This window comes from Primulina eburnea, chromosome 5 (assembly GCF_022965805.1).
Source record: "Primulina eburnea isolate SZY01 chromosome 5, ASM2296580v1, whole genome shotgun sequence".
Taxonomy (NCBI): domain Eukaryota; kingdom Viridiplantae; phylum Streptophyta; class Magnoliopsida; order Lamiales; family Gesneriaceae; genus Primulina; species Primulina eburnea.
In genome coordinates this window covers 8,098,337-8,125,884 of record NC_133105.1, presented here as the reverse complement: position 1 = coordinate 8,125,884, position 27,548 = coordinate 8,098,337, and the positions used below count along the sequence as shown (strand labels likewise).

General features: G+C 34.4%; 2 protein-coding genes and 1 pseudogene across 7 annotated transcripts; 2 read left to right on the top strand and 1 right to left on the bottom strand.

Moving 5' to 3' along the window:
• The first annotated feature begins 1,239 nt into the window (after window positions 1-1,239).
• Window positions 1,240-7,759, top strand: LOC140832875 (pyrophosphate--fructose 6-phosphate 1-phosphotransferase subunit alpha-like; annotated as a pseudogene).
• Window positions 7,760-8,253: 494 nt separating this feature from the next.
• LOC140832876 (protein PIN-LIKES 3-like) lies at window positions 8,254-12,542 on the bottom strand. 4 transcript variants are annotated; one of them, XM_073197143.1, is made up of 11 exons: window positions 12,418-12,542; window positions 11,670-11,881; window positions 11,467-11,546; window positions 11,266-11,390; window positions 10,681-10,802; window positions 10,331-10,531; window positions 9,638-9,730; window positions 9,446-9,546; window positions 9,291-9,343; window positions 9,008-9,193; window positions 8,254-8,839 (listed from the first exon to the last, which is right to left on the bottom strand). In XM_073197143.1, the coding sequence occupies exons 2-11, from the start codon at window positions 11,802-11,804 to the stop codon at window positions 8,712-8,714; spliced, it is 1,224 nt and encodes a 407-aa protein (XP_073053244.1). In that variant the 5' UTR covers window positions 11,805-11,881; window positions 12,418-12,542; the 3' UTR covers window positions 8,254-8,711. The 4 variants fall into 4 exon arrangements, with proteins under 4 accessions (XP_073053244.1, XP_073053245.1, XP_073053246.1 ...); XM_073197144.1 differs by having other exon boundaries at window positions 11,670-11,878; XM_073197145.1 differs by lacking the exon at window positions 12,418-12,542 and adding an exon at window positions 12,069-12,378.
• A 3,799-nt stretch (window positions 12,543-16,341) lies between these two features.
• Window positions 16,342-27,235, top strand: LOC140832874 (AT-rich interactive domain-containing protein 5-like). 3 transcript variants are annotated; one of them, XM_073197140.1, is made up of 14 exons: window positions 16,342-16,587; window positions 16,990-17,750; window positions 17,861-17,991; window positions 18,062-18,101; window positions 21,541-21,593; window positions 22,053-22,098; window positions 22,637-22,735; window positions 24,133-24,252; window positions 24,342-24,393; window positions 24,553-24,630; window positions 25,457-25,509; window positions 25,604-25,654; window positions 26,367-26,459; window positions 27,016-27,235. In XM_073197140.1, the coding sequence occupies exons 2-14, from the start codon at window positions 16,998-17,000 to the stop codon at window positions 27,124-27,126; spliced, it is 1,680 nt and encodes a 559-aa protein (XP_073053241.1). In that variant the 5' UTR covers window positions 16,342-16,587; window positions 16,990-16,997; the 3' UTR covers window positions 27,127-27,235. The 3 variants fall into 3 exon arrangements, with proteins under 3 accessions (XP_073053241.1, XP_073053240.1, XP_073053242.1); XM_073197139.1 differs by having other exon boundaries at window positions 16,344-16,587; window positions 24,553-24,619; window positions 25,443-25,509; XM_073197141.1 differs by having other exon boundaries at window positions 16,344-16,591; window positions 17,057-17,750; window positions 24,553-24,619; window positions 25,443-25,509.
• The last annotated feature ends 313 nt before the right edge of the window (window positions 27,236-27,548 follow it).

Here is a 27,548-nt window from a genome sequence, read left to right as displayed (position 1 = left end):
AAAAGTAAGTATTTGAAAAAATTCAATGCTTAGTTACGAATTTGTTTTTTTTTTACAATAAAAAAATAATTAAATGAATTGAACATGTCATGCAAATGCATCTTGAATGGAAATGCGAGCATTTGGTGAACTTACGTTGCATATTCGAATATTCAGTATTTTAATATTCATTATGAGTATTTCATTTACTAAATCAAGTATTTTAAAATTGAAATTAGGTATTTCGCAAGTAAAAATAAGTACTTCAAAAAGTTCAATGCTTAGTTGTGAATTTGTTTTTCTTTTAAAAATAAAAAATATTTAAATGAAATGTACATGTCATCCAAATGCATCTTGGATGGAAATGCGAGCATTTGGTGAAATTACATCGCCTACTAGAATATCTAGTATTTTATTAACTTTTATGAGTATCTCAATTACCAAATCAAGTATTTTAATACTGAAATTAGATATTTCGCAAATAAAACTAAGTACTTGAAAAAGTTCAATGCTTAATTGCGAAATTGTTTTTCTTAGATAAAAAAATAATTAAATGAAATGAACAAGTCATCCAAATGGATCTTGGATGAAAATACGAGCACTTGGTGAACTTGAATTGCATATTCGAATATTCAGTATTTTAATACCTATTCGGAGTATCTCATTTACCAAATCAATTATTTTAAAACTGAAATTAGGTATTTCACAAGTAAAACTAAGTACTTGAAAAAGTTCAATGGTTAATTGCGAATTTGTGTTTTTTTTAAAAAAATAATAATTAAATGAAATGAACATGTCATCCAAATAGATCTTGGATGGAAATACGATCACTAGGTGAACTTGCGTTACATTTTCAAATATCCAGTATTTTAATACCAATTTTGAGTATGTCATTTACTAAATCAAGTATTTTAAAATTGAAATTTAGTATTTCTAAGTAAAATAAAATATTTCAAAAAATTCAATACTTAGTTGTGAATTTTTTTTAAAATAAAAAATACTTTAATTCAATGTAGATGTCATCCAAATGTATTCGAGAATGATAAGTGGAAAGATAAGGACCAACAAAAATAGGAATTTAAATAATTTTTTATTAGTTAAAAAGTGTAAAAAAGTAAAAATACTTAAAATATGTAAAAACTAAGTTGATCTTGTGTCAGGTATTAAAATACAAAATAAAACATATGAGTACTGAATCTTAAAAAAAATGACAGATGCATTTTTCACTAAATTACCGGTAAATGGAATATATATGATGATAAATAATATCTTCGTGACATTTTTGTCAGTAGGTTTGGTGAGTGAGTGTTGCGACGCAAGAAAGAAAGAGGAGCAAATGGATTCAGATTTCGGAAACGAGAGAGAACTCTCTGATCTGCAAAAGCTTCGATCTCAGTACCGACCCGAGCTACCCCCTTGCCTTCAGGTCTTAATTCTCTCTGTGTGTTTTGTGTTTTTTTAATAAAAGTTTCGGGGTAGAGATATCATCGATTATTACACTGCAAATGCTACATTTCTGTTTAGTTTATGATTGGACTTTTTGCAGAAAAGTTTGTATTTTTTTGGTTGGTTTGGAGGATTGATTTTGGAGTTGGCGGAGATACTTATGCACGCGCTGGGGATGAATCTAGTCCGAGTTTTAATGTGTTTTCACGAATCTTAACGTCGAGGATATAGATCTATAGTTGGATCTCCTGTACTGTTTTATCTTTTTTTTTTATTTTCTTTTTTTCCGTTCCTGCCTTTTGATGCCATGCGTGTCCTTGATTTTGTGCGGCATCGTTCCCTGAATTTATTTTTGTGTTTGGTTTAAAAAGGACAGTAGTCACTAAAATGCACAATCTTTGAATCCTCAGCGTTTATGCTTCGGTCATTCACTGTAGATCCCAGGAGAACTTTTTTCTTTCCGAGTTTCTCTCTGGTCTATTTTACTGGATAATTTGGAAATTTTAGGTTCAGGGTTTAAATTATTGCCTTCGTAGTGCTGATTCTGTCTGCCTTGTAGTATTTTGTGCCAAGGCTAAGAATTTATGCGGGCGTGTTTCATAACCTTCATAACGCACACATCACTAACAAACATCCCATGTGCAAAGTTATGTCAATATGAACCTTGCTGTTTTCTTCAGTTCATTCATGTGGACATACAACATGCTAACAATAGACTACGAGTAATCTATCTACATATTCCCTGTAAACTATAGATCCACATAGAAAGCACATTTTCTTTGTAAACCACTTGCGCCATCTAGTTGCTGCCTTATTTTGCAGTAATTCTTCTGCATCAGTTTTATTTGCATGCAGAAAAGTTAAGTCGTAGTTTTGTCCTTATATATATGTTTTTTGCTGAATCCCCTTATGCAGATATCGCATGTTACTTTTCTGATTTGTAGATCGTTTCCGTGTGATTTGCCTAATTTTCAGCATCTATCATCTTATTGTGACTTAAACAGGGAACTACGGTGCGTGTAGAGTTTGGTGATGCAACGGCAGCCGCAGACCCCTCAGGCTCTCACACCATTAGTAGGTCATTTCCTCACACTTACGGTCAACCCATAGCTCACTTCTTGAGGGCAACTGCCACGGTCCCTGCTGCTCAAGTAATTACCGACCATCCCGCTACCAGGTATACTGCATCAGTGCATTGGAATTTGGAATTGGTGGTGCTTTCCTGTTAATTAATTTTTTCCTGTGCTTGTCATGTTTTAATTCATTCAAAGTTATCCATAGCGAGCCTCCATCTGCTTAAGCTAAGAGAAAATTGCCATGAGCTAATTTTCTGTAACTTTTTTTCAGGGTTGGAGTGGTTTTCTGTGGTAGACAATCTCCCTGGAGGACATAATGTTATTTGGGGTCTTCTTGATGCTCTAAAAGTTCATAACCCCAAAAGTACTTTGCTTGGTTTTTTAGGTAAGGAGCTTCATTTCTTCCCTAAGACCGATGTTGCTCCCCATCTAAAACTTTTAGGAATGGAATTCTATGCCTTTTGTCTCCTATGATGTATTAATCTCTATCAGCTTAAATTATCTTAGTTTTGATGAGAAAGTGATTTTTTCTATTGTATGAATTGCTGAATCATTCAAGTAGTTATTCTATGTTTCCTTCTTGTCTCATGATGCAATTTGTTTTTTCAGCTGATTCATGTTGGAACCATTTTTGTGTTTTATCAGGTGGTTCTGAAGGTTTGTTTGCTCAGAAAACTTTAGAGGTCACCGATGATATTCTTGCAACCTACAAAAATCAGGGTATGCGAGGGTTATAGGCAAAAAATATCTTCTCACATTATTTTATTCTTGGAATAAATTATATCATAATTGATTTTATTTACCCTTCGAAGGTGGTTATGACTTGCTGGGACGGACGAAAGATCAAATTAGAACTACTGAGCAAGTCAATGCAGCACTCAATGCATGCACAACTTTGAAGTTGGATGGTCTTGTCATCATTGGAGGTATTCTTTTGTTGTCTCTTAAGGTTCCATGGCAATCCAGAATATATGTACTACAGGTTTGCTGATACAACCCCTTTTTTCTTTCGAAGGAGTGACATCAAACACAGATGCTGCCCAACTTGCAGAAACTTTTGCAGAAAGAAAGTGTCCCACGAAGGTATATCACTTGATTGTTGTTTGATCAGTATAATTGCTTGGTCCAGTTTTATTATTTAATTAGTTGCTTTATCCACCTTTCTATGTGTCATGAATCTCTTCTAATGTGATGTTTCGGGTGCATGCACGTTTCTATAAATCTCAAACTGTGTCCTTTCACCTGCTTTTTAATTTTTCTTAAGCATTTCTGATATAAGTGTGATAAAATTCTTCAGGTGGTTGGTATTCCTGTCACCTTAAATGGAGATCTTAAAAACCAATTTGTTGAGACAAATGTGGGCTTTGACACAATATGTAAGGTATTATATTCATCTTCCCCGAATGTAGTGTAGCTTATTGTATCTCTCTGAAGGTTGTGGGGTTCAGCAATGTGATTGTAAAGCGAGCTTGTGGATTTTACCATATATGGTTGTTTTATACGTTTTCTTATCGTTTCAGAGATACTCAAAATATTAGATCTGAACAATTTATCTATTTAATCAAGTGTTAAATGTTGATAGTATGCTGAAAAGTGTGTACTCAATCTCCTCTGCACATGGCATGCGTTCCCTTGAAATTATCTTATTTGTCTGTGACCTTGATGGATAGTTTTATACCTCTATAATATGTGTCAAATCTCTATCTTTGAAATATTTCAATTCTTAAAAGCATACTTATTAGTATGTGAAAAGTATTTCTTCAATTTCCTTACATTATCTCAACTGTTGTGCTCTTCATGGATAGTTTTATACTTTATAATATTGGTTACCTCTTATCTTTGAATTTTTTTCCTTTCATATAAGAAATTTTGAATGACCTTTAATTGTGTTCTCTGATTACAGGTTAATTCACAGCTGATAAGCAATGTCTGCACTGATGCCCTCTCTGCAGAGAAGGTAAATGATTCATTTCATATCCTGCATCCGTTTTTTAGTTTCTATCAGGAAGGTCTATGGAATATTCTTTCTTTTACCTATGAAAAAAGAAATTTTTCGAATATTTCACTCAGTTTTCAAGGATTTTCTTATTAAAATTGTTTTACTTTTTACTTCTTATTCTTCTTTATTGTTCCCACTCTCTTTATTTGCAGTATTATTATTTTATTCGGCTAATGGGGCGGAAAGCATCGCATGTTGCCTTGGAATGCACCCTCCAATCCCATCCCAATATGGTTTGTATTGATTTATTGTCATGTTGATTGAAATTTTTGTCAGAGCAATGCGTTCAATTTTCTTCATGCTTACATCATAGAGCTTTGATCATTCTTTCAGATTATTCTTGGTGAAGAGGTGGCTGCATCAAAGCTTACACTCTTTGATATTACAAAACAAATATGTGATGCAGTTCAAGCCAGGGGTGAACAAGGTAGCATTCATTAGGCATCGTAACGATCAGTTCACATTGCCTGCTAACTGGTTCTTGTTTCAGATAAATTCCATGGTGTTATACTGTTGCCGGAGGGGCTAATAGAAAGCATTCCAGAGGTTTATGCTCTATTGCAGGTCAGGAAAGTTGATTAATTTATTATTATGATATTCTTCTTCTACTCCCTGATCCTGAATCTGCATCAAAATATTGCATCTCCCAGGAAATTCATGGTTTCCTCAAGCAAGGTGTCTCTGCTGATAATATTTTTGCTCAACTGTCACCATGGGCTTCTGCTTTGTTTGAATTCTTGCCACCTTTTATAAGGAAACAGGTACCTCATCATTTTCTTTGTTTAGTTGATTCTTGCAGCTTATTAAATTTTCATCATCTTACTTATACTGAAGTTTATATCATGTAATAGCTTCTTCTCCATCCCGAATCAGATGACTCTGCTCAACTATCTCAGGTTAATTGAACCTGCTCATTTATGTCTTTGCAAGGTGATATCCACAAATTTATTTGGTTTTAATTAATACTGTTATCTTATGTTCATAGATCGAGACAGAAAAGCTGCTGGCTCATCTGGTTGAAGAAGAAATGAACAAGCGATCGGTAAATTGTCTCTGCATTCCTCAATTTTTTGTTATGATAGTTAATATTTGCTGAATGAATTATCAGTCTTGGGCAGCTGTCTCTACATATTTTTATTATTTCTTCATGCTATTATAATTCATCACCAAATTAAATGTTCGTCAGACTGATGAATGTAGAATTTGTGTATGTTCAGGAACAAACCTTGTGATGTTGGCTGTTGTAATTTGCTCATATTTTGTACATTTGTATACAGCTTAATGTATATGTTTAGAATGTTTACACCTGCTTTTCTACAATACTGAACTGTCTCAGGGTCTTATGTTATTCTTATAAGAAAGGATTTGGCTGCATGAATTGTTGATGCCATTCCACACTCAGGCTAGAACTCTTTCTTATAGTCTCTTGTAAATATGGAAATTAATTTGGGATTTCCTTCTCACTTGACATTTTTTTCTTTTTGCGTAAAACCATTATTTCCCAAGTGAGACGATCCTGACACTTAAATCGTGATTAATCCTTTTCTGCCTGAGAAAGTAATATAGTTAATTATTTACTATTTCACTTGTTTGTAGATATAATGGGCTTGTTTATTCCAGAATATCCTACCTAGCAGATTAATTTTTTTATGCCTGTCATTTTGTCTGTACAGAAAGAAGGAACTTATAAGGGAAAGAAGTTCAATGGTATATGCCATTTCTTCGGTTATCAAGCTCGAGGTTCATTACCATCAAAATTTGACTGTGACTATGCCTATGTAAGTATTCAGTGAAATAAATTTAACTATATCCTTGCGTTTATAAGTAGTAGAGGTAAAGCTAAGTCATGAAAATGGTAGTAGTATTAGTGACAAAAACCAGGGCAATTCTTGGACTACGCCACTGCCACATTCCTGTCTGATATGGTGATTGCGTGTCTCTTTACCTACTTTTGAGTCTTGAAATTTGTTACGCAGTGCAGACTTTTGATTTAATTCTAGAGATAATTTTAGGGAGGATAGAAATGTCAGGATGGATTCCTTTTCTGTTGGTTTCACCTCTCATTTTCTCTTCCAATCAAGTTTTTGTATTTTGCAGCCAAAAAGTTGAGAAACTGAACGTCATAATAATGTTATTACAGGTGCTTGGTCATATTTGCTACCACATACTCGCATCTGGATTGAATGGTTATATGGCCACCGTAACAAATTTGAAAAATCCCGTAAACAAATGGCGTTGCGGTGCTGCTCCTATAACTGTAGGTTTCCTATTTCTTCTTCGAGTTATACACACAACCATTATCCAATAATAAATTTACTTCCACCTGGTTTTTTACTTGTCTCCAGGCTATGATGACTGTTAAGCGTTATGGTCGTGGTCATGGGGCTTCAACCCTTGGAAAACCAGCTCTACATCCTGCCACTGTTGATTTGAAGGGAAAGGCCTATGAGTATGTCATATTTTTGTGACAATTTACTTCATGCTTGGTTAAGCCAGATTCGAAATAATTATATTGAATTATCTATTTTGATTTCATTATTCAAATAATTTTTGTTCATTTTCTGTATGGTTGGTAGCTTAGTGGTGCTTTGCTGTTTATCGTTGTTTGTTGTACTTGCCAGGTTGTTGAGACAAAATGCAACCAAGTTTTTAATGGATGACGTATATAGAAACCCAGGACCCTCTCCAATTTGAAGGCCCTGGGGCCGATTCAAAGGCTGTAACCCTTTGTGTTGAAGATCAGGATTACATGGGTCGCATCAAGAAATTGCAGGAATACCTTGACAAGGTCCTATACTACCCCAGCATAGTCATTGAGCTCAAATTGAATCCTTTAATTCATTATCAATTCTTGAACGTTGGTTTGATTGCCCCCCTGCTACTGTTCCAGGTTCGTTCGATAGTGAAACCTGGATGTTCTCAAGATGTTCTTAAAGCTGCTTTGAGTGCAATGGCTTCCGTGACTGACATTCTTTCTGTGATGTCCTCTCCTTCAAGTGGGAATACTCCCTTCTAAAGATCTTTACTTCTAAGATATTTCTCCTGCTGCCGCAACACCACCTCTCCTTCACACCCCTCTATTCTTTTTCCTCCGTCTCGGTGAAATTTTTATGCAGGTTTTAGACGTATAAGACGACTGTGACAAACACAGTTTTGATTTTATTTTTCAGTTTCTTCTGTTGCTTTGTGTAAGATCGAAAAATAAAGCGAGGAATTTCTTTTGCGGCTAATGGGAAAGTTTGGACTTTGTCCTCTTTAACTCGTTCAGAACTTGTTCTGCTTCAGGCTAGTTTCGATGTTCTGTGCATTTAAACCTAAACCCTTCTTCTATATTTATAAATGTATATGAGAACAAAATAATTTGATGTTCTGTTTGGAATTTGGATGTAATGATTTAGATCTAGTGGAGGATTTCAAATCAATCAAACTTCAAATGATTATATTGAGGAGTTGATTTGAAGTTGTAGGAAAAAAATATAATTGAATCATATATGATATTTCAAATCTTTAATGCTACTTTTGAGCCAAATGGACACGTTGAATTTGAGATGTAAATTTCTTTCAATCCAAATACAATTTGAAAGATTTTAGTGATAAATAAAAAAGAGAGCTTTGAATATGTTGCTGTACATAGATTTTGAGATCTCAAAGTAATGGTCTGTGTAAATGAACTGGTAGCACGGTGTGAGGCAATATATATCTACTCCAGTCTTCTATTAAGGAATTATTACTATTATTCTAATAGAAACTAGCTGAAGTAATCATTTTGGTGTATTTGGTACTAAATTTGAACATGCACCAAGGCTTTGGTCTCCACAAAAAACATGAAGAGTCACTAATTTCTGTAATTGAAGAAGGATATTTATGCCATTTTGATATTAGAATTCCTACTAAAATTCTGCATAAAAATATGCCAACATGGTAATTAATACTCTAGCTCCTACAACTGTAAATAATATTGTTGCCATTGCTTACTCCAGCTACGGCCTTGGACGATGAATTTGAGCCCCGAGAAGAAATGCTTATTATTATTTCGTTATTATAGGTTGTAATGGTGGACAAAATCACCCCAAATGCTTCATTTGGTTGGCGCTTGTGCCACTCTTGCCGATTACTATTCCATTCACCAGCCCGAACCATCCATCATGCACGAACTACCGATGCTTCGGTAACAGAACAATGCATGTAAACCCAAAAAGACGAGGTGCGATTTACTGAATCAGTAGCCACAAGAAGAACGTTGACCAAAAAGTTAACGCGACGGAAGCCAACAAATAACACCATAACATAATGACTGAGCATTCTGTCTCTCCAGACCCAAATAACTGGGTTATGGTACCTGAGGCCGTGGAAATCGATAATTAAGCGACTCTTTTAACAATTTGAGTCGACTGTTTTTGTAAATTAAGATAGATATGAGGTTTTTAATAGTTTCTAGGGAAGTGGTAAACTTTAGTTATAAACCACAACGAAAATGAGAAAGGGAATGCTTGAAGATTTGATGTACCTATGTTCATTGCAGGAGGGAGGGCAAACTGCAGCAAGAGAACGAACTGATACAATAGATCATCATGAACTAAACCGAATCGAACTGCCCCTTTAACAACACCAATGCCTATCAGAGGCATCACAGCATATCGAACAACAATAATGCTGAAAATAATAGATTTCTCAATTCCTGAACCTTTTAAGCCTGATAGAAGAACCATGAGTCAGTCTTCAGCAAAGAAAATTTCCAGACAGGATCGAGAAATGATCGACTTTCAATGTTTATCATACATATGACATACCCTTTAAAAGGTTTCCTCCCATGATCAGTGTAACTGCTGGAATGGCTCCATCCCTGCATTTTAGGACCGACCAAAGAGTACACACTATAAGTTTATGAAGAAGGGACAGAAAATATGAATCTAGTCATCAAGTATATATAACACAGCTTCTATACCCCAGTAAAAGAGCAGTATCTTGGAACACACGGAGAGGAGCCGTATCACCAATCAGAAAGTTTCTAATTTGAGGTACAAGTCCAACAATAAATCCAACAATCTGTACAAAATTAGAAGACAAATGCTATCACATAACTAAGTTACATACAAATGAGTTCCATGATGCATATCAAGGAAAGAAAGAAACATACTGCTCCAGTTGTTGATGGAGCGAGCAACCTCTTGAGGTTCATCTTTTTAAAGAGCTTTTCTAACCGATGCTTTATTTTATCTGAAACTCCTACCTGCAATTGAACTTCAGATATCAAAACCTTAATACTCTAAGTCTTCTTAAAGGTTTTTTTTAATTGAAACAGGGCAGGCCACAGTTATCTTGCAAATACAAAGCGGTAGCAAGCTGCTCTCTTAGCTGCATTTTGAATCAATCAAAGGCCGACACTAATGGTATGATTTGGTATTACATTCGTTGGTGTCATTCGTGTTTAATGTTGTAAACAATAATATGATTTATGAATCTGCTACTCTGTTGAGGGAAGCGATATTGTGCAACTTCGAAATGCCATGAAGTCCTTGGGATTCTCTTCCAATTTCGCAGTGGATTCTTTTTCATTCTACCTTTTTTCCCTATCCGCATTTCTTCCATTAAAGTCTTATACACTTAAAAAGAAAATGCATATGGGTCTATTATTGGCCTTCAGAAGAGTTACAAGCACAAAAGTCCAGCACTAAAACGTATCACTTAGTTGATTTGCTTGAATATATAGAGATGACATGGATGATACTAACATTGAACATAAAATTTCAACATTTTCCATGATTTCAACGGCATTTAATACTTGCTCCTTGTGAAGTTATGAAGATTCAAAGAAACATTGGACGATTACCTGAGGCGTTTTATTTTCAAATCGATCTAGTGGCAAAGTCAATCCAGTTTCATCTGATGAAAGTAAAGGTTCGGTCCATGTCTCTCCAGATGACATCGAGCTTGCTTTTGGAGAGTTACTTATTTCAACTTCCATCGATCTCTTACTTGATGATACGCGGACGATGTTGTACACATAAGACCACAGATAAATTGCCCCAATCTAAACCGGAAGAAGAATAAGAAGAAACATAATACCATTTCAAAACTAACTTTACGGAATACATGACCTTTAAGAATCATCGTTGACCTATTATCAATAATGATTGTTCATGTTTCCTAACAAGCAAGCGTTGTTAGCTGAAAACTTACGGCCATCGAAAGAGAAGCATAAGCCATTCCATATGTATGGCAAACATCAGGACTTCCGAATGGGCTTCCCTTCTCTTTACAAACTGCTGGAATTATGATGAGAAGCAGGTTCCCCAAGTTCCCTGATCATACAAATATAGTGAACATATCAGGTTCCGGTTAAATTATTCGATATAACAGAAATGCGAGCCTCAATTGTTTTCTTCTTCTTTTTGCCCTTATCACATACCTCTCGTGAAAACTATGACCCAATCGGTTCCTTTAATTCATCGGAAACATAGTAAAAATAATTTTTAAAGGATGCTTTCTGAATGCATTATGCATGAACAATGTAACTCAATGCCTTTTGTTATCTACTAACCATTAATCAGTGTATCATTTAACATAATGAAGGAAACATCAGTGACTTGCAAAAAGAAAACATTAAACTTCAGTAATGTTACTAGTTACTACAACTGGTGCCTATTTATGCTGTGGCAGAGCCTGGAAATCAACTTAGGGGGATCATATACAAAAAATATACTCGACTACAGAAAAGTTTACCCCGGCGGGGGAGACTATTTATTTAAAGCTCATTAGAAGTACCTGCAGCACAACAACCTATAACAAGCCCTCGGAGATGAATAGGAGCTCTCGTAACTTTAATGACCACCCATCCGAGGACCGAACCAATAATGAACGTGAAAAGAATATTAAAAGGCATGAACCACCTGCAAAATCAGCCAGACTTATATTCGAAATCGATAAAGCATGGAAGTAAAAGGACAGAGCAAGATTGCTTCTGACAGCTTAACCATGCTTTCATATGTTATCGTTTTGGCTAAGTTGCTGTAGACGAGTGCCGGATTGAATACATAGAAAACAACCTGTCCACAAAAGACACTGAAATTATTTCAAAGAATCTTATGAATAATGTTTCATGGATATATCATAATAGAAGATAACTGAAGGCTGTGCTCAAACATTCAAGACGAAGATCAAATGCTTACATTGTTCATATGCTTCCTTGCATCATCTCCAAGAATGTTACTACTGTCTGAAGCAAGATATGATCCCAGTCCAGTCACCAAAAGCACTTTCAGCATAGGAATCGATGAGGCAATGAAGAGATCCAAAAGTCCCATTTTGAAAATCACACAATCTCGGATCCTCCAAGAAATTATGTTTGATTAATTGAACTTCGAGAATCAAACGTGACCTGCTGTTTCAATGCCAGCAACTCAGTACATGCACGGATGATTCTTGAATTTCAATCAAGAACATTTAAAGAGAATTCACTTGCACTGTTTCTAAAAGACTAAACTTATACACACACACACACACACACACACACACATTTAAGAATAGGTGTTTCCATTCACAACACAGATTTTATACTTAGAATTTACCATTTCCATTATCAATTAATCAACTGGAAGACACCAAAAGGCCTGTCTTTTTCAGCTTTTGCAGATTCTAGTGCATCACGATCTGCTCTAATTTCCTCGAATTCCTTCTCTTTTTCTTTCTTTTATTTTTTCATTTTTTTCCTGGGCCCGTACACAATTATTGCCCGGCGATGGTAATCAAACATCACGCAGAAAAATTACAATTTTTGAATCAAGAAACGCGTTGTAAACACCCAAAAAGGTGGAAAAACGAAGAGAGAAATATGCAGAATTAATGAATCGACCCTTCGATAATCAACACATTTTCACGCGGAATAGAATAATTATCATGCATAATAGAATCAATTACCAGCCAAGAATCTATCGAAGATGAATCGGCTCAACGTGCTAGCAAGCTTCTGTAAAATTTAACGAATGCTGCCAAAATAAAATTCTGTACAGTTAGAAAGTGACGGGGAACAATCTGCATGGTGGGGTTACCATTTATTTATACTAGTACAACAACGCTTGTGCTTGTACGATATATTTTTATAATTTATTTGATTTATATTTAAATGAGGATCAAAATATATTTATAAAAAATAATGAGTGGCTACATTATAATTTTGATATATGAACTAAAAAATAAATTAAAAAAGAATAAAAAAGACCCAAACAAAAATTGAACCTACAACCTCATGATTAAGAAACATAGGTTTTATCCACTAAATTACATGTGACTTGTTTTTATTTTTTAACACTTTATTAATATATATAATTAGTAATGTAGAGAGTGGGGGTGAAGGATATTTTAGGTATTTTAAAAAACAGACCAAGGAAGTTACTCTAACCTACGCAGCCTTAATAAATAGTAAGAGATTTATGAAATAGTATATTGTGAAACGATCTGACGAATTTTTATCTTTGAGACATGTCAATTCTATCTATATTCACAATAAAAATAATATACTTAGCATAAAAAATAATATATTTTTTATAAATGACTCAAATAAGATATTTGTCTCACAAAATACGACCCGTGAGACCGTCTCACACAAATTTTTACATTATTTATATAGATTATTATACCGATGCACGTATTACTGGCTCGTAATCAAAATTATAAAAAAATAAAGAGAGATAGAGAACATTTTTGGTGAATTTATCTATAATGGAGATGCAAAAAATAAATACACATATTTTGGTATCGTTGACGGTTTCTATCCTATCCTCAATTTTACAAAAATAGAATAGATGTAAATATATGTACTTTGTATTTATTTGTGAGAAATTCTATGAAAAATCAGGAGGAAAAAAAGACGAGAAAGAACGAATTTTTATTTATTTTTTAATTACCAGGAAAAAGAAAAGACAAATATTGATTCATGGGAAACAAACAAATACATGCATGCATCAGATTGGATTGGATTCTAGCGTGCACATAAATTAAGCAGTTAGGAATCAAAACATACACGTAAACGCATGCACTGTCCCTAAATATGACGTACGTGATTACGTGGAGGTATTCAAATTTCTTTTGCCAATTGCTATTTCTTTGTTAAAAAGTTCGAATTGCTATCTAATTAGTTGGCTGTTCTCTTTTAGATGGTCCACTTTGGATCGATGGATTTGAAATTATTGTATTTCGATTATGATTTTATTGTTTACCATGAAAATAGATCAAATATTAAATCCACTCGTGACTGTGTGAACTTGAAATCAATCTTAACTAACATGAAATATTATATAAACACATAATAATGAATTTAACATTTATAATCTTACCTCTCGAAACAACAAAAATATATTTAATTATATATCAAATTCATAAAATTAAAATCCATGGAATTAAATACAACCTATCGAATTTGACTTGTACTCCTTTGAGATTTTTTTTTTTATCTAAGCCCATACCAACCACCCCCAAAATCATGTAGGGCTAAGGTTACTTTCCATCAAACATCATGTCGTCTTCCATCATTTCAACACGTTACTCTTTTTTGTCCACGAAAACTCGGAATCTTTTTATATTGTCTCGTTTATGTTTCGAGAAATTTGTCTTTAATCGTCGATTTTTTTTGTGTTCAGTTTTTGGATATTTTTTTAGTACCACTATTTTCACATGAGTGTACCACATTTTGTATGACATAGTACGACAATTTTGTGGATAAAAAGTGAACCCAAAAAAATGTTTTGATTAGAGATTTTTCACCAACTTCCCTTTTATATTTTCTAAGATAGAATATAATTTTAGTATTATATCATTGGGCGTTTTTGTCAGACGATGATACTTATTCATCTTTATTTTTTTTTAATTAGACGGAATTTTAAAATTGTCACATATACTTAGGGATGTAATTGAGTCGAGTCGAGTTGGTGCGAACTCTTGAATGTTTGAGTTTTAATCGCTTATAATCGAGTCGAGCTCGAGCTTTATTTAACAAAAATATATACATGTCTCACGAGTTTATTTGATCTTCTATCGAGCCTAAACGAGCTTAATAAATATAGATTTTAAAATACTCATTAAAATCGAAATTATATTCTTATTAAAATTTGTAATTTTATATTAACAAATAAATTTAATAGATTGTTCTATATTTTTCATAAGTAAACTATAAAATCGATAAATCAAATATCAAAAACAATTATTTTACATCTAAAATGTGACTCACGAGCCTACCAACAAACTGTTCACGAGTTAACAAACTAAATATAGTAAGATTTGAGTTTGGTCGTTCGTTTATCTCTCTTATTAAACTAGCTCAAACAAGTTTATGTCGAATCGAGTTTCAAATAATACGACTTGATTCATTTACATCTTTACATATACTAATTTCTCACTGAAAACCGAATCATCCCCAATTCCATTTACCAACTCAGCATATCTAGTTTATTCTTGGACCAGAGGTCAAACCCACTTCGTCTGTGTGCCATGGTAGCCCTTGGTTCAGCAAATTGCCAACCGCTAGGTTTGCAGGAGCTCTATTGAGACAATTGATTGGTGATCCGGCTAATTTCAGTGTTCTCCGACGAGATTTGAAAGATCGATTGTCCAATTTCCGAATCTCCGATTCGATTAGCATTCTAAAAACACCTTTTTCAAATTATTTGGTGTATTTTGTTTTTATATTGTAAGTGTCAAAACTGACCATTCACTCAGGCCTTTTGTTGTCGGTGTATATAATAAGACCAAAGTCTACGATTCGTTGGTCGTATATACCAATAATTCATTCAGCCTTTGACTATAAATTATTTCCACCTAGAGTTTTTTTTTTTAATTTTTTTTAAGCGTGGAGTTTACAAATGACCCAATTATGGGTAGAACGGATTGTCTAATTATAGACAGTCCAACATATAACAGTGGAACCCGATACCATGTTAAGATTGAGACTTGGACCTAACTTAACCCCAAAAAACTAGCTCAAGAAGGAAAGATTGTCCAACCCTATATATACAACACCAAGATTATTATCCAACCGATGTGGGACAATTAATAAGTCACGATTTTTGAAATAAATAATTACTTCTACTTTTCCAAATAATAATTTCTAGATAGGTTTCCCTTTTGGATATTTTGAAATTGCTGACACGTATCCCCCCAAAACGTGCGACCATGATTAAGATTGAATCGCCACCACAAATCCATGGTCATGCAAGACCTCATGGGACGTCCATGTCCGGACTCGTATATAGTTCGGATAACTCAATTTTTTTTATGTATTATATCAGGATTAATTTGATATTACTTTGGATAACTCAATTAAAAATAAAAAAAAATTCAAAGAGTTTAAATTTCTAATTCGGATTGATTACTAATTATGATTCTATCATTGTCCATTTGTTCGTGACTCATTCTCGCTAGCTGCTTTATCAAATATGTTGAGGATGTTCGTGCTACGACCATGGACACGAGATTTACTTATAACATTAGATAAGATTTACTGATATAGTTTTAAATAAATTATAGATAAAGTAGAGAAAAAATCGAAAAATGATAGATAGATGTACACAAATTACAAAAAATTCACGTCAATAAAGTTAGCTAACAAATATCACGAGGGATAAATCTGTAAAAAAAAAAACTTTGATATCAAGTTGAAATATCAAAATTAATTAGTAATAAGTGTTCAAGTTTAATAATATAGTAAATATGAATATATTTTAAATTCAAAATCAATAAATTTAGAAAAAAAATATAATAATATGTTGTATTCATGGAATTTCTAATTATTTTTTAAATAACATAATGCTACGGATGTCAAGATTTCCCTCTATTTTTTGAGCGTTGGGTCTGCGAAACTACCAACCGTATTGTATTTGTGCAGGGAGTGTTCTTCTCACGTAGAACACATCACTTACCGAACAATTTCTCAAGCTTTCCCAATCTTACTTTCGCCTTTGCCATTTCTTTCAATTTTTACGCCCACAATTCCTCCTCATTTCCCTCCAATTCAAGAAACTTGAAAACACAAGCCCTGGATTTGGGTCTGAATTGCGCCACCAAAGCACTGCACTCTGTCGCGGCCTCTTGTTTCAGGCGAGTTTTTTCGCCTGTTTCAGCTGTATTTGATGTGATGTGTGTTGTTTTACGTTCCGTATGTGAATCTTGAGTTAAGTATGACATAACGATGTTTTTCTTGGCCGGTTTTTTCAATATTCTTCCACTTATTTGATTGTGGTTTTTTTTTTTTATCTTGTCCATGCGCGGCAATTCAAGCTGTTTCTTAATTAAAGAAAAGGGTTATAGACGGCGGTGGTGGCTGGCGGATAATAAATTTCGATGGAATTGTGATTTGTTTTGTTTGGACAAATGTTTAGAATTTTTTTTTATCTTGTGATTTTACTCATGGGTTTTTATTCTCCACTCCCCACATACTGATTTTGAAAAGTTTCAACATTGAAAACGTCTAATGGAAGCAATATCGATATTTTGGAGTAGATATCAAAATGGATAAGAGTGATATAGAGAAGGAGGACACTGAAAATCACCATCGTGATTCAGGAAGTTATGTTAAAGAGTCAGAAAATAACAGCAAAGAAGAAAAATCCACCCATGCAACTGCTATCGCGGAGGATGCAGAGGAAAGTGAGAAGGGAGAAGAAGCTCCCTGTGAATCAGAAGTTATTAACACTGCTAGGAGTCGGATGGGAATCCAAATTAACCCGAAGAACGAGGTCCATGAACCCATGAATGCTGAGGGATCTTTTGATGGGCAAATGAAAAACGAAAGAAAGAATGATTTGGGGAGTAATGTTCAGGAGTCGGAAAACAAACAGGACGGTGGAGAGGAGAATAATATATCAAGAGATTTTTCAAAAGACAATAAAATTGTTTCGAGTCTAATGGAAGGCCAAACTAGCCCCAATAGTGAGGCCACTGATAACGTCAATGCTGTGAATAATTGTGGTGAAGATAGGGAGCTTATGGGTAAATCATTGGCTATTGCAGTGGAACCAAAGGCCGCGGAAATTGTTGTTGCTGGGAATAATTCTAGTGAAAATAAGCAGCTTCCTACTAAACCATCATCTAGTGAAGATCTTTTAAGTCGGAGATTTAATGAGGATGAAGAAATGGAAGACGTAGCAAATGTGAATGAGGGTGAAGAAGTTAAAGATGAGCTGAAAGAACAAAGTAAGGAAGCTGCATTCAACGATGGGAATACGGTCGAGACCATATTTACTCAAGCTATGCTACCTCCGGTAATATAATAACCGTGGGATTATAAAAGTAAAGTTGTAAAAGTGAGTGTGATTGGGGATGTAAAGCAACGAGAATCTCAGATTTAAGTTGGTTTTTCTTTGTTTCTTAGATGGCAGAGGATGATGATGGAACACCGGATGAACAAGCAACATTTATGAAGGAACTTGAAAGTTTTCATCGGGAGAGGGCAATGGACTTTAATCCACTGGAAGTTAACGGAGAGCCGCTAAATTTCCTAAAGTATGTTGTGCATTGATTTGTTTATGAGCCGGTTGTCAGGTAAAGATTCATTTCCTTTCTTCGTTGCTAGGTTATGGAGATGTGTGATAAGATTGGGAGGCTATGACCGGGTATGAAATGAAGTTCCTCATTTTTCTTACTTCGGCATACTTGATAGTCCATTTTGTTATTATCTGTTATTAGAGCTAACTTTCAGCCCGAAACCCAGTAATCAAAAGGCAATAAGGCGGGTGCCTAAACTAAAGAGTCAAGCCTCAACGAGTCTCAGTCCTTGTGCTTAGACGCAAGTTTAGGGAGAGACCCTTTAATGAAGTGCTTTGCTTGACCTTCAAATGTGTGCCTTAGCATGCGTTAAAGGCTCGAATGTAATCTTCTATCAAATAGATAATTTGTAGAATGTTATGCCGAAATGCGTCTTATTTCTATAAGAACGTGTATTGCCTTCAGCAGAGTACTAGACCTCTTTACACCAGGCTGCCCACATGCCTTGATGTGCCTTGTGCTTGTAAAGTAGTGGAGGAGCCAGTACTTCAGCTTTGGACGGACTACAGCTGCATCTGTTATCATTTTCCCAATAGCAAGGCATACTACATCGACCACACACCATATTCAACTTCATTTGTGTTCCTTTCCATATTCACCCTTCGTGTTTTCCCGCACTTTCTTCCTTCTCTTACTTTTTTCATATATCAGTGTTTACGTTTACACTCACACACAACACAAACCTATGAAATAGTTCATTTACCACAGTAGATCCCTCTGTTCTTCTTGACTTATTATTTATGCCTATTTATGCCATTCCTTCGTTGAAACTTGAAAACTATTATTTAAAACACGCTATTACATGATGTATGTCAGTCAATAAGGGTGAGTAAATAATAATAACTAATAACATAACTTTCTTGCTGAAGGGAACTTTGTGAATCCAAGCTAAACTTTTCTGCCAATACCAGTTAAGGGATAACAATTTATGTTTCACTGAACTTCTTATGAATCTCTAGCAGTTATTGACATAAGATTTTTGTTATGCATCATGTACATTATCTTGCTGGAATTGTGTTGCAATGATGATGCCTTTTGATTTCTGTGTTCTGGTTGGGCTGACTTTTGTCGCAGTATGGGACGGCCATTGTAGATATTTTCCATTTTTATGTGCTATATTGCATCTTAAGCATTTTGACATATTTCTGTGGTAAAAACTGGAAAGTACCATGTGCCAAGTTCTAGGAATGCAAGTACATATCCATCATCCAATTATCTGAAATGTTTGGCTCTGTGCAGTAGTTGTGATCATGGTTTGAGGGCATGGTCACAGAGGGCGTCACAGAAGCTACAGTTGTAGTTTTATTGGCATTTCAATGGAACAGTCCCAGTGACTACGTGAATTTTGTGGGAAAAAATAAAAAAAAAATTGAAATTGTTCTGGAAAAAAGTTATTTGATTTTTCATTAGAAAAAATTAGAAGAAGGCTTAAAAATATTATTTTGAGAAAACAAAGTCATCCGCCAAATACCAACAACTTAGCAAAAAGAACGTTCCATGATGGTTAAAATTTTGATATCATTTTGCAATGCTGAGAAAATTTTAAAAATCTGTTACATCTCATAAAAAATAAAAATGTTATGTGATAGCCAATATCATTCCGTGACACAGAAAAATTGGCATGATAAGTTAACAAATGCAGTTACAGAACCTTGGTTGTGATTCCAGAAACAAAATTTCGAGGCATTATTGTTTTCCATGGTCTTGTGCTGGGTCAATTGAACTTAAACTGGCTTTTGGAATATATATGGTTGCCTTTATGCAATTGAGATTATCTCTCTTGCTCACAGCTTGTCTCATTTATGTATCTTATACTTCCACAATCCTGCACTGCCAATTTTTCTCATTTATTTTGAGAAAAGAACGAAACATTTGTTGTCTATGTTAGTAGAGACTTCAAAATGGGTTGGCTCTGCACGCCAAATAGACTGGTTGGGTTAACAATTGCTCAACTAGTCCCAAACCTCCAAATATGACTAAAAATTGAGGGGAATAGACGGGTTGAATTGATAATTTCCCAACCCGCAGGTTGTGGGCAGACCCGTTTTGACAGCTATATGTTATTATTAGTTAGCTCGTTATTTGCCATTTGACCTTTGAGGTGGAAATTGTTTGTTAGTCCTCTTAATAGAGAAAAAACAAAGTGCTTATTGGAACTGAGTAGAAAATTATTGAAATAATATTTTTATTGAATGAAGTCAGATCTTTTTGTTTTTTCAGTCACATGTAATTTTTTTTATTGGATCCTTGCTGTTTTGCCTATATGTTTTCTTTGCCCTTTCATTATCTTTACAATCTAACTTACATGTCATTATATACGAGCTTTAGGCATTCTCTTGACGGAATGAACGAATGTTGCGTGATTTTCGCTAGTAATTTATTGTTCTCATGATGATTGAAAAATTAATAATCTCAATTTATTTAGAAAATAAAGGCTTAAAGTTTCAATAAACTAAAACAAATTAAATAATGTAAACTTTCAAGGACGACTTTGGGTACAGAATCTGAGATGGGTCTTAGATACAAGATTTCACTCAAATATCATTCATGTAAATCATAGCAACTGATAAAATCACCTATTCCAATCTATAGGCCGAAACCCTTAAATGTTATTCGTTCACTATCTTGAGTGCCAAGTAAATTTATTATTCTAATGTCGATTTCGATATCCTTATAAAAATCAAGCATCAAAATAATTTAATCAAATTATATGATTATCTTTCAACGACTCAAAATAAATTGTAGGCCTCCTAAACTCTAGAACAATCCTAGGTTGTATTTTCCAATACTCCTATTCAAAATCTCCACTCCCGAGTGTCATATTTCAAATATATTTAATATTTAATCTATGAACAATAAATTGAAGGTAAACAAAACAAAAAAAACATAAATAAATTGTAAGAACAAATAATAAGGGACAAAATAATACTCGAATATGAAATTCAAATCAATAAGTTTATAATTAAATACATAGGCATAATATCTCCCTTCTGGCAGCATTTTTCTGGTTTGCTTTTTTTGATTTTCGTGCTTTATTCACTTCTTTAGGTCCTTTTCTCCTATAATATGACCATAAATGAATATTAGATCAAGTTTGTGCTTAAAATCAATGGAAAACATTAAATCTATGATATACAAACAGGACAAAAATGAACTCGAATATTCTAATATTTTGCATGCAATTCCTAACTCTTGGAAAATTTGGATGTATGATTTTGCATTTGTTTTTCCTACTGGTGAATTATTCGAGGCACAATCACTTTAACTAGCCTTGGAGACCTTGCACTTTCATGCTGCTAACTCATAGAACTTTGAGCTATAACCATAATATCTACCAACTAGCATGGTGCTTACAATCTTCCAGCAAAAGTCATGTTATGCTTTCCTACTGGACTAGAATCTCAACATTCTTGAAATATACATTTGGTACATGCACGGAAACCTAATAAAAAAATGGTTTTTGGCTTTGAGCTCAGTCCTTATGAATTTTTGTGGATCTGTAATTAGGTAACTGGATACAAGTTGTGGAGGCAGGTTGGTGAGTCATTCCACCCACCAAAGTAAGGCCGTCTTTCGGAAATTCATGACAATTCTTGTTTGCATGTTCAGAGTTCTCATCTCATTTAATGGTCAGGCGAGGGTCACTAACATTCTATAAAACTAATACAGTTCTTTAAATTAATTTTATTCGAGTTACTTATGTTTTTGAATTGCTAGTGTGTGCTTCAAATGGTTGCGATGCATTGCAGTTGGAATAGCTTTCATCAATGTTCGATGATGTAGGACATAAATTATGGTCTGCTATGAAATTTAAAGGGATATATTTAGTGTACTTCATAACTTTAGCTCTGATTTTGCGTGAAAGGAAAACATTTTTGAATACTTTGTTTTCCACTTCTTGAGGCTTCTGTTGGCATTCTTGTACAGCCTGTGAGTAATCAACATAATTTGTTGTTTTCGTCAGCATTATGAGAGAGGTTATGAAAGTTGGTTAGTTGATCTCATCTTTTCTTCTACAGGTCATGCACAACAATTTATTGGGCACTCCAAAGTTTCTACGAAAAGGTGACAATTCGGGCTCAACTTTCATTTGTTGGTGCAACAATGCTTTGATTTGCATCCATCGGTAGTGGCTGATGTAATTGCAGGACCTGCCTCATTTTTTGAAATTGAGATTCTCTTAACTTTGAAATTTCTGGTCTGCTAATAAAATTGTGAAAACTAAGGATTAGAATCCCAGTTCCGGGTTTACCGTACCTTTTTAGTAGTATCATTTCCGTACGATTCACTTCAAAGAATAGAGTACCTTATATCACTTAAAATACTTGGAGATAAATATGAGTTGAACGAAAATCCTGTTTGTTCCTAGAAACTTATGAAAGAGATAAATTAGAGCAAGGAAACTGTATTGATTGGATAAATATATGCTGTAACCGGTTATCTTGTTTGCCCTGAGCAATTGGGAAAGGGATTAAATTAGAATAAAATTTGCGCATTCTTGTATAGTGCACTCTAGCATCGGTTCATATTGTTCTATTATTTCTGATTTAAGTCCTATGCTTTTCTTACATTTGATGACCTAATTTCCTATCCACATGCATAGTATGTCCTGGAATATGAAAGACACAAGACACAAAGTGGAAAGCTTCAACTCCCAGAAGTACAGCCCCCTGAACCTGAAGCTTCTGGTGTTGACAGTGAGGTGCGTTTTTTTATCCTCTAATCACATGTTATTTTACCCCAAAAAGTGGAACGTTGCAGTTTTCCTCGGTTTCTGTTTTTCATGATGTCTCACATCTGATCAGGTAGAGTATCTAGTTTCTTATGTAGCTGTGCAGAAATATTAATGATATTTTTGTAGAATAACATTGATGAAAGAATCAAATATCCGTTGATAAGATAATACACATGTAGATTATTGTCCTGTCAGTATCTTCTTTCTTCTGATTTCTGTCTGTCTTTCTTTCTTTTTCTTTTTTTTTTTTGAGTCTCTCGTGCACCCACCCTGCAATGCTTCCCTTCTAGAGTCGGAAACTGAATTTTTTCTATGTATTAGGTAATTTCATTGTTGTACATTTAGAAATCCTAGTAATATCTCAGGGAATTGGATGTTTCTTAGGCTTTAGTGTATCAAGACATCTTTTTAAGGTAAGCTGTTTGATGTGTTGCTTGTAAAGGATATATAATTCATACTGATTTGATTTTGGATTGAGATTCAGTTATATATGCAAGAATTTTTGGTGGTTGGAATCGATAATCATTGGGAAAACCCCGTTTTGTTGCAGAAGAGCCAAACATCACTCTTGCAATTTCTGTATATATTTGCACAAAATAAGTTTGTATCATCTTTACTGAATTCCCTGATTTTTTGGAGCTAATAGACTGAATCGGAAATTCCATCTCGGATTCCTCACGGTCATGCCTCAAGCAGGCATTGTCGTGCTGCTCTTCCTTCTTTTCCGAGGTGCCTAATTTGTTTGAAGTTGCGGCAGTGTTCGTCTTCTCAGCCTCTGCACTCGCTTTAGCCTAAATTCAGCAATCAATTCATATAGAAATTATCTTCTTTTGTTGGTTGAAAGGGGAACTATAATCTTCAAGAATGTGAAAATTGATGGGAAAAAGTGGTGGAAAAAAATCACGGGGGTACATACTGGGGAGAGATGGAGCAAAATTGGTGGAAAGAATTGACTGAGATGGAAGGAAATGTTTAAAAAGGTTAACTGAAAAATTAAAATAATTTGTAATGATATAATGGTAATTTACTATTTAACCGCACTAATTATTTCATGTTGAATCGCATACACCATATTGTTACTCAATTACTATTTATCATCCTATCATATCATTTTAATAATCATACTATTTTTTTTCTTTCGCCACACCATCGCACAAACCTAACAGTGCCCAAATGTATTCCAAATTACTACTTAATGTGCAAGTATAACTATTATGTTATCATCTTTCCATGCTTGTATGGTGTAGGTTGATTTGTATGCTCTTATCTGTTCTTGTTTGTTAATTTGGCTACAAAAAATTGGTTGTGTCGCAGGAAATTCATTATATAATCTTCCATTTTGATCCTCTTAAATAATTCCTCAGGGAAATGGTTATCAAGGATCTGGGTCAGAAAGGGATAGAAGAGACAATGCCTCTCGTTCTATTCAAGGTTCGCATGCCCACCATTCAGGTCACGGTGAAGCTGGAGAGCCGGTTATGAAGGTTTGTGGTCATTGGCATCCGAAAGCACGCCTTTGAGCTTGCTATTGTTGCATCATGTGAATTTTTTTAATTTTATTATAATTTTATAGGGCAAGAATCCTGGCAATATGGCAATTTGTGAGAAAAATATCAAGAATATTGGTAAGATAGCTTTTAATTTTTTGAAATGGATGATGCTCTTCAGATAAATATTTTGGAAAATGTAGATGTAAATGAAAAGTCTATTGTATTGTGACCTCAACCTGATGTATCATATTGTTTCGGTTTGTTAATTAACACTAAAATTGATGTGTGGACCAGGCTCAATAAAACGGAAAAAACCAAATGATGCGGAAATCAACACATCTCGAACTGAAACATCTAAGCAGTTAAGTTTGGGTTATGATATATTCATTCCTATTTTTTTGGTGGTTTGTTACGAGTGATCTGATTTTGTTTGGAGGTTATAAGTTCATCTTTTGATTTTGAGTAAAATTGATCTATTAAAATGCATGTCATGAGCTGCAAGAGTGATTTGATTAATCCTTTTTCATGTAATAATATATTTTTTGAGGTATATTGATGTAGCAGATTGATGTGTTGTCTCTGATATGAATTGAGATCTGAAATAGATTTGATACAAGTGCATGGATTTGGGTTTGGATTTGAAATGGTTGTAGCACATCAAGCTACCAAGCTTAAGCTGTTTCTGGCTGGTTGTCTTGATCTTTTAGTAGTTGTGTCACAGTGAAGATGATACTTGTATGGCTTGTAACATATTATTATTAATTCGAAGTGGTGCTTACAATTCACAATGTATGCTACATGTGTACGATGAAAATTTTGTGTGCTAGATATTCATCCATAAATTATTGCAAAACTTCTTCAAGTGTATTAATTCTCTTGGTCAATTGAATTCTCTAAAATACTTGTATAAAAAGTGGTTGAAAGTTTGGATTATGCTTGCTCCTCTCTGTTTCTTTTTAATTAGGTTCTGGAGAAGCATACCCTAGACTTCTATTCCAAACTAACAAGCCTGATACAAAGAATATGTTTTAAACTAGTAGTTGATGGTGTATTGCTTGTTTGTGGCACCGTTGCTGCAATTGTACTCGCCTTTTGAACTAATTTTTTCAATCAGAAAATTGAATCCTACTTGTGACAATGTTGTCCATTTTTCTATCATTTTTCAAAGTACTATTTGTTGGCAGGCCGCTGACACCAGTTGTTGATGTTGGCCCCTCAGCTGATTGGGTGAAGATTAGCGTACGGGAAACTGTATGTTTGGTTCCAACTTTTGACTTTCCTTTCTTCAAGATGCGCTTATTTGCAACACGAAAAAAAATTAAATTTGTCTTGTTTTGGTGTGCAGAGAGATTGCTTTGAAGTTTATGGCTTGGTCCCCGGGCTTTTAAGTGAAGAGGTGCGTACTAATGGCTTTTCTTGCAAAATCACCTTCACCTTTAGGTGGCTATCGGTCCCCCCGCCCGCACACAAACTAGAATAGAATGTCACACCCTCTTCATGTTTCTACTGTTCTTTAGTAAAAAAAAGTGCTCACGTTGTTGGATCCGTAGTTTCTCGATTTTTTTTATATGCAGAGGATATCTTCTTGAGTGGAAATAGTGAAAGAAAGCTTGAAAAGAAAAAAAATTGGTGAAAGAGGATAATAGTTATGTCATTATGTGTATTACCCATATTAATGGGTTTTGTCTGTAACTGTCTATTTACACTGGGACCTGATCATGGAGTTTCAAAGGAAAACAAATTTCATACTTGTGTGGTTCTTACTTCCCAGGTTTGATGGATATTCCGCTTACATCTCTTCTAAACTATGTATTGGTTGGAGATTAAAATGGGGATTCTCACTCAGAGTTTCAGAATGTCCTCAGTAACCGAATTTTTTGGTTTGATATTCTTTCATCGCACAATATTTGTTGCGGCCATGATAAAAAAATTTGGTGTTCCCGTCCACCAACAAGCAATTTACCTAATAGCGTGGCTTTTGTTTCCCTCTGTTAAGGGCTGACACGAATTGCATACATATATTATGCTTGCAATTTCTCAGTTTAAAGCTGTCAAATTAGGACTTAGACACCGAATCATATTTATGATTTTTTTTTTGGTGTGCTTAGGTACGAGTTCAATCGGATCCTGCTGGACGTTTGGTCATAATGGGTCAGCCTCAACAAGTTGGTGATCCTTGGGGAGTTGCACCATTCCAAAAGGTAATCTCGCACTTCATTTTTAGAAATCTATGTTATATCTTAGCAACTTATTAATCTTGTATGGTTCCATTTACGAATGCAAAGTTCGTGCATTGTTTCTCATTGACTAGATTCTAAAGTTAGCAACTGGACAAAGTTGTGCTCGTTTTAAATGATCAATAAATTTATTGACTTGCTTCAATGACAAAATTCAAAGGAATTTCAAATCCATTCTGTATCTAGCTGCTCAGTTTCAATAACAATTGCACTTGATTTTAAATACATCCAATATTGATGTCATTTGAAATATATTCCTCAAATCTTCCCATAAATCAAATACATTAGTCCAAATCAAAGTCATCGATCAAAGTGCAACCTAAAATGCTTGTTCCTTGTCGAAATGAAATAAGATTATATTGTTTATTACAGTTCATAATTTATTTGAGCTAGAATGATTTGTTCCACATTTTCGTTTGTTTTCTCACAATCTGTACTATTTGCATCCACTGTATCTGTAATATCCTTTGTTTTGTTGCAATGTTGAAGAGCCAAGATGTAGAATTAACATTTTATTCAGATTATTAGCTTTCCTGTGAGGATCAATCCACGACGGACTTCTGCGTTCATTAGCATGCATGGACGTCTCTTTGTTCGCGTTCCTTTTGAGCAGTCAAAGAAATGCAGCTAAATATTCGACTTCTGTAAAGATTCAGCATTTTTCCTTATGATTCATGAAACTGCAAAAGCATACCCAACTGATTGCAGAAGCTTCTGAGTTTGTAAATGTGTGTGACTAGTATTGCACCATGAGCAGATTAAGTAGGGTTTCAAAGGTCTTCCTGAGTTTAGATCAATGATAGTAAGAAGGCTATGGTGGTTTTTTGCTTTGATTTGTTTTTTCCAATTTAACTTCAGCTTTCTGAAATGCAAGACGAATGTGTATCGTTTGTGTTACTTTTGACTACTTGACAGGATTACATGATCTTTTCTGCTGCCAATTTTCTTGGTAAAGTATGCGTGTTCATCCAAGATTGTTAAGCTGGAAATAAACTCAAATGGCTTACTTACGGCGAGATCATATACTTTTATTCGTTTCTTTTGAAAATTTGG